Raw genomic sequence first — 7,306 nt, 5'->3', positions numbered from 1 at the left:
AAACTAAAGAGAAAAAAATCTCAACCGTTCCTCCAGCAAGTTTTGGCTTTGAGAATACTTTACCTCTCCCATAATGTTATCCACATTCAACCTTAAATTCTGTCTCTGCTTTCTGCCAGTTTTCAGATATATTGTACCCATTATTCAACTTCTTCAAAAGTCTTCTTCCTCTTGTTACCTTCTTTTACAGTAGACCTAGTACATTTAGATAAATTCCTCAAAGCAGTTCACAGTATATAAACTCCATGTAAGCAAGATTGGAAATTGAGGCACAGAAGTTAAGTGTCTCACTTTAACCTGATGAGAAGCAAGAACTCAAGGTCCCACATCCAGTCCTATGCCCTAGTGACTGGATATCATGCACACTAGGATGGTATAAAATAGTTGTGTACAACAAAACAGAGCTTTATAATTCTTTTGCCAGGTCCACAGCATCAGAATGTTTACCCTCAGTTCACAAAAGACTCATACGTGCAATTTAGAGTTTATTTTTTACCTTGGGAGTATTCCCTCAAAGCTGTTTACTTTCAGTCACAGGATTTGACCAAAGAGCAGTGCCTGTTCACAAATCCCAGATATCCTGTTCTGAAATACTTATTTTGGGTACTGCTATTTGGGTTGAGTTCTTTTACCACTCCTCTTCTATACAGAGGAGCCCCTCCATGAGCATGAAGATTCTTTGGAGATTATCAGAGAAGTTTTAGTATTTCCAAGACTACAGTGGCCATGGATGGGCTGTGTTGTGTTTGAAAATAGGCTTTTGTTTTTGTTTTAACCTGTACCCAGAAGCCAGGTATATAAAGCAATGTTTCGTTGTTCCCTCAGTAATAGCTTAAAGCACATGAGACCTTTGGTAAGAAGACTGTTCTCTACTGAAAGGTGTAAGTCTGCAACAGCAAAACAGATTTTATAGCAGTGCTGTAAGAGTACTCGCATTCATGTTTTATATTTAGCATTCAGTTGAAGTTAATCTTGGGTCCCAGGTGCGACTCAGACTAATGAAGTTTTATATTTTCCAAAGTGTAGGTCGTGCTCTAAGCAGGACAGAGTAAAGATGATACATCTGTACACTTAACATTCAAGACAGTTCCTTTGGATAAAATAGATATACACCACCACTAGGTAAGACTACTTTATTTTCTACCTTTAATAAGTAAAAAGCACTTTTCTTATTTGAGGTAAAACCATTAGAAGTAGTTTGCCTTTAAAGAGTACAAATGCCTTTAAAAATAGCAACACAAAGCTTACAACTAGGTTATATACGTCTAGACCCTCATTAGGTAGTTCATACAGTAATACTTTATGAAAATCACCTGTCCAAACAACTATGCTATGTTTTAAGGCCATATTTTACCAAGACACAACAGTATTTTTCAATATAAGAATCAAAGGAAGTCATCAGTTCTTACTACCTCAGGCACTTTTCCCTTCTGTGTATGTACGATGGAAGCTGCTGCCACCTCATGGAATGCATTCACCTTTTTTGCTCTGTTTATATAATATTCCCCTTTTGTTAGGGGTACATTTGTAGGAGTTTCCTGTTCCTCTGCCTGAAGTTATCAAATACCGTCATCAACAGAGCAAGAACTCCTGTTGAGTTAGTTTTCATACAAAACCATGTAGTAGCTGTTACAGAGTACTGAAAGGAAATTTTGTCAGGCTGCTCAGAAAAAGCCAAAATGAAAGCAGGTAACACGTTGCCTTTCTGTAGCATCTTCCACCTCTGTGTGAATACACTCAGGCATAATGCCCCTGTACCAATGAGGACAACGATGCACAAAGAGTTTAAGTGACTTAGTTTTGCCCCCACAGGAAAAAACCTCCTGACATCTTGGCTTAAGCCACCAGACCAACTACGTACTTTTTAAAATGATTCTACTATAGCTTTAAAAAACTTTTAGTAACTCTACGTACCAAACCTTGCCCACTCTTTATTAGCTTTTCATTATTACAACAGTAAAAGGTTATGTGTACATGAGACATAAGCTGCAGGTAAAGGGTAATTAGCGTTCTGCAGAGCTGGCTTACTACAAACTCACACCCTTTAAAAAAAAAAAAAAAAAAAAAAATCTTCAGACTGAAGTTTAACAAACAAGACTGCCCAGAATAAACCCCACAGGCCAATGAACACAGGGGCTGTTTGACTAAGGGAAAGAATTTAAAAAAAAAGGGGGGGGGACCCGTGCTGGCTTAATGATACCCAAGAACAGCAGCTGAAAGAAACAAACTAGAGAAAAAGAATTATGTTGCCTATTTGCACACTATCCAAGCCAAATTATTTTGGGGAAGGTGGCATTTCAAGCAGAAGCAAGCGGGCCATTTACTCCTTAAAATTCCTCAGAAATGTCTCCGATAGTTAGTTAGGCCTAACAGCAATACTGATCTTTCTCACAGGACAAAGCCATCCTCTAGGTCTCTTGTTTGTATGTGAATTAGTTACTTGATACAAAGAATCCTGTTAATCAGGCATGCATGTGAGCTATGAGATGAAGCAACAAGCTAAAAGTATTTCAAAGACTCCGGTTACACTAGCACCCTTTGCCAGATGCAGTGTGATTTCACTTAGTTTATATTTTGTTACCCTATTTGTTAGGGGGTAACAAAGCCCAAGAGCAGACATGCTTACACCAGCAAGAAGTTGATTGTGTCGGTATAGCTCATTTTGTTTGGGAAACTGATACAAGCAATACTAGGAGACGTGCTCTCTCACTATTGAAATCTGCATCTGCGGTATGAGGGATGCTGATAGAGCTAGGCCAGCAAGTCTTCTGCGGTTTACAGAAGGTGTAAGAGTCAGCAGCAGTTGGCTTTTCCCCCACGGCCTCCATTTCACATCTTTTGGATGGACTGTTGGATTCAGTCCATGAAGAGTTTTGCTAATAAAAGGTGAATGAATAGTAGTCATGCTCCGAGGTTTACCCTTTCTGGGTGTCCATTTGATAACCGATACCTAAACCTTTGTAACACTTCAGATGTGTTTTAAAAGTAAAAACAAAAGAAAACATTAATCCAGATATGTGGTTGTGGCAAGTTTTTTGCCAAGTGGTTTAGTCCTGGATTTTAAGCTAGTCAGCTTCACTCAAGGGCACGTGTGTTTCTCTAAAATGTCAGTCTTATCTGACATTAAAATTAATAGGCAAGAACAATATCAACTCAACATCACCATTAAACTTATTATTTATATAGCATCATAGACATATATGATGCATTACTGGAAACCAAAATACATGATTCCTGCTTTAAAGAAATTCTACTATGGTTCGGATCCTACAAATGTTAAATCAAGCACAACTGCTTTTGTGTTTGTAGGCTTGAAGCCCTGGACATTAAACAAAAAGTGCCTGGATTTTTACCTACTTGGTACTAACAGTGTTAGAAATAAAAACAGCACCAACTTTCTAGTTAAAAGTTGCAGCTCAATTTTGCTCAGGTGCTTTTGCAGTATAAAGCATGTTCTTATTATACAGATTTTGTGGAAGCAGTTTCTGGGTTACCAGTTAATTTAGATAAGAAAGTGTTTCCAAAGAAAATGAATTCATTGCAAGTCTGTATGTACCTCATCTGTGTATTGCTGAGACTGCAACTCATAAAACAGAACTGGAATGTTACAAATGGTCCTTTAAGATACAAAAATGAATTGTTCCTCACTGCATTCTCTAGTCTTTCTTTTTTTCTTCTTTTGCATCTGTTGTTTCTTCTTCATCCGAGTACACAGTGGGTTCTTCTCCTTCCTTCAGTAGCTTGCCAACGCAGGGATACTTAACTATAAAACGAGAAAACGAAAACAGCCTAGGTCATTTGCTTTGTGTGTATACCTTTTGTAACCCGGCTGTGAGGTATAACAAAGATTTTCATGTTGGAGAAAGTTCATCCTGTATATGTAGGTGTATATGAAAGAGGTAATGACTCCAGTGTGGTCACGGTATGAGCTCCCAACTCCAGGATGACTGCTTAACATGGGATTTGCATAATTTCCGAGTATGAAGACCATTCTGGGAATAAACGTGTCTGACCTTTCACAACTATGGTTTCTGACAAGTCACTCAGAGGTATGCAAACATAGGTAATCCTAAGGAATTAAGGGTCATATGTTGCACTTGCAAACATTAAAGCAGCATAATAAGGTGTCCCATTTCTAGTGCTATACTTAAAAGGTTAGCCCAGTGTTCTTGTTTTATTATCATCAAGTGCTGCCAAGACAGCAGTAAGAACTCAGAATATACACAGAATTGCCATCATGCACATAAAGAGCTTTTCAGGCAGACAAATAACCAATATTTACACTTTCTGTTTTATGCAGGTGAAATATGATCCCTTTAATGATCTGGTTTAAAAGCCCATGTGAAATGTAGGGCTGTTATTATTCTTCATCAGTAAAGGTATTAGGTGTGGGAGAATGTAATACGATAATTATCTGCTTGGGCATAAGAGGCTACCTGAGCAACCTCCAAACTACAAAAGGGTTCAAGTTACATTTTTTTTTGGGGCGGGGGGGGAAGGGGGAGGGAAGAGAACAACAACAATAGAAGCATAAACCAAAAAACTTGCCTTATTTAAGCCTTTAACATAATGAGTTGCAAAATAAAAAAGGAGTAATAGTGGTTTGTTTTAAATTAGTTGTTTCTGGGGAGTTAAATATACCATGATCTGGAAAAGGCACGAAAAAGGACTTTTGTTTGTAGGGACACGGATGGGCAGACAGACAGCAGTCCATCCCTGCTTGTTCTGGGGCTGTCATTCACAAAAATGCCATTATTGTTTCTTTCAGTAATCAGGTTTTCAGAAGTGACATAGGAGTCTAAGCTGCATTTTCAAAAATCATTTAAACTCTTTTCAGTATTTTGCTTCTTACCTTATTAGAACATTTATAGACCAAAGTTCAAAAGAGCAACAGGGAGTGTGGAAGGAGGGGAAAATACTCAGCTTAGAAGTAAGATTCATGGCATTAAAATTAATCTTTGAGAAAGTTCAAGGACCTACCAGCAATGTCAGCTAAACTAAACTGCATCAGAAGAAACACAATGCACTTTCAGTCAGATTAACTGAAGATATAAAAGCAGTTTCATCCCTTGCCAGTTTTTAACAGTTTAATATTAGCAAGTGTGACCGACTATAAAGAACATTTTTGTCTCGCCTGTTGCCTTAGGAAAACCCCTCACAAATACGAGAACTTGAAACTGGTTCTTCTCATCTTCTCACTTTCATTACTTTCCCCTTCGGAATTACAACCACACACAGCACAATATTTTCAAATGCACATCTTAATTTTAAATAGGCAATGCCCCTTTTAATTACCTGTGTTATTATATACTAGTTAGGCCCCATCAATGAAAACGGGTTTAAAGTTGCTTACAAGTGAACTGTGATTCCCAGTCTTTCAAGGTTTCTTGCTGTGTGGCATCAAGGTCAGACAGGTCATCATATTCATCTTTGAGAGCTTCTTTATCTAGACAGAAGGTGGCTAGGCCTCTGGATGCATCCCTTCCGGCAAAAATCCCATACGGGCCCTCTTTAAGAGAAAAATATCACTGTCACTGTTAGATAGCTGATATACATTTCTGTCTCTTTGATGATCAAATACAGAAAACTAAAAAAAAAAAAAAAAATGACACTTGGATCCCTTGCTCCAAAGCTTAGGTAAAAGTCACCCAAACTCCAGAAATATTTTAGGATGGATTCTGTTTTGGTAATAATGACTCGGATATTTTTCTAAGTAAGGCATTCAGAAACTACCAGTATGTATACAGAATAAAAAGGGAGGAAACCAAACTGGAAGAATGAACAAGTTATGGCATGTGGAGAATGCAGCACGCATGGGAGAGAACAGCAGAAACAAGAAAGGGATTTGGCTTTCCTGGAGCAAGCGTGCTTGAGAAATATAAAGCTAAGATGGCACCTGTAGTGATCATGTGTAGGAACCAGTTGTGTAAGGAAATGAATGGAGCATGGATATCACAGTCTGAGAAGCAGCAGAAAGCAATGGCATCCTTCTCTTAGAAAAGCTTAGGCTCAGAGAGAGTTAACTAATGAAAGGACTTGAAAGATAGCTGACTGTGGCTGCAGACACTTCAGCTGACCCTTCTTCCAAGGAAAATGATTAGCTAGGAAGCAAGTATCTGGTAAATTTTATGCATCTTTCCCCCCCCCCCCTTTTGCAATGGCAGGATGAACCCGAGTGACCAAACATGCAATTCCCAGTGGGGCAGAGTTGTCTTATCAAGACAGGCTCTTGCTAAACTTCATCAATCATTAACCTATTTGCCAAGCACGCAGAATGTTTGTACCCCTTGAGAAGTAAGAGAAAACTGGGATATCAGGTGTTGTATCCACGCATTAAGAGCTTCTTCGAGGCACCAAATGAAAGGCCGATCGGCTTTAGAGCCGGGGTGTCAAAGATAACACGACCCACGAGGCTGCCTCACGAAGCCCCCAGTGCTGTCCTGGCGGGCCCCCAGCACTTGCCCTACCAGCCAGAGCAGTCCGCGGCCTGTCAACCCAGCCCCACGCCGCAACACGCCAGCCCGCCGCTTCCCAAGCGGGATAACTTTTCAAAAAGGGAAAAAAACACGCCCCCCCCCCCCGTCCACGCGCGGTTTAAAATCGGCCCAACAAAAGCGGGCTAAGCTCAAGCATGGCTATAGCCCATCCCCCCGACTCCCGGGCTTCAAAGCCTGGCGCCGCCGGCTCGGCCGGCGCCCCGCGGCCCACCCGCCCCGCGCAGGCGCGCGCGCACCGGGCCCGTAGAACTTGCTGGCGCGGCTGACGTCGAAGACGCGGCCGCGGATGGCCATGAGGATGCGCGGGTTGCGGACGCCGTCGAAGGGCCGCAGCTGCTCCGGGGTGAAGTCGCGGCGCTTGAGCGGCGGCAGCGGCGGCGGGCCCTGCGGCTCGGCCGGGCGCGGCCGCTCGCCGCGCACGATCTGGTAGAGCAGGAAGAGGCAGAGGCCGAGCAGGCTCAGGTTGAGCGGCGAGCTCACGATGTCCAGCAGCACCCCGCCGGCCTCCGCCGGGCCGGCCTCCGCCGCCGCCTCCTCCTGCGCCATCGCCGCCGTCTGCGCGCCGCCGCCGGGAGGAGCCGCCGCCGCGCCGCGCCCCGCCCCGCGCCGAGCGCGGCCACGCCCCCAGGCGCCGCGTGCGGGCAGGCGCCGTGCCGTGCCGGGGCGGCGGGAAGGCGCGGGCGGCACGCGCGGGGCCGCAGAGCCGCGCCGATCGTCGCCTCCCGGGGGTCGGATGGCAGGCAGGGAGGGGAAGCCACCAGAAAGAGCGAGATCTTCCTTGTTGTTCTGCAATGAAATTTAAGATTAAA

The 7,306-nt window shown here is 42.9% G+C and overlaps 1 protein-coding gene across 1 annotated transcript; it reads right to left on the bottom strand.

Annotated features, from left to right (window-relative positions):
• Positions 1 to 1,118: 1,118 nt before the first annotated feature.
• PGRMC1 (progesterone receptor membrane component 1) lies at positions 1,119 to 7,092 on the bottom strand. Its single transcript, XM_090061536.1, has 3 exons — positions 6,734 to 7,092; positions 5,354 to 5,509; positions 1,119 to 3,763 (listed from the first exon to the last, which is right to left on the bottom strand). The coding sequence occupies exons 1-3, from the start codon at positions 7,041 to 7,043 to the stop codon at positions 3,657 to 3,659; spliced, it is 573 nt and encodes a 190-aa protein (XP_089917662.1). The 5' UTR covers positions 7,044 to 7,092; the 3' UTR covers positions 1,119 to 3,656.
• Positions 7,093 to 7,306: the final 214 nt, after the last annotated feature.

This window comes from Crocodylus siamensis, chromosome 8, assembly GCF_052110815.1.
Source record: "Crocodylus siamensis isolate JL-2025a chromosome 8, ASM5211081v1, whole genome shotgun sequence".
In the NCBI taxonomy this organism is placed as follows: domain Eukaryota; kingdom Metazoa; phylum Chordata; order Crocodylia; family Crocodylidae; genus Crocodylus; species Crocodylus siamensis.
Note: the sequence above shows the minus strand (reverse complement) of the source record. Positions and strands in the feature narration are given on the sequence as shown.

Bases quoted from the DNA above. Each gene is read 5' to 3' on its own strand.
- PGRMC1 (XM_090061536.1), bottom strand. From the start codon at position 7,043: ATGGCGCAGGAGGAGGCGGCGGCGGAGGCCGGCCCGGCGGAGGCCGGC. The intron at 5,510-6,733 runs GTGCGCGCGCGC...TTTCTCTTAAAG, and splicing joins CAGCAAGTTCTACGGGCCCG to AGGGCCCGTATGGGATTTTT. The intron at 3,764-5,353 runs GTAAGCAACTTT...CTCGTTTTATAG, and splicing joins CTGGGAATCACAGTTCACTT to TTAAGTATCCCTGCGTTGGC.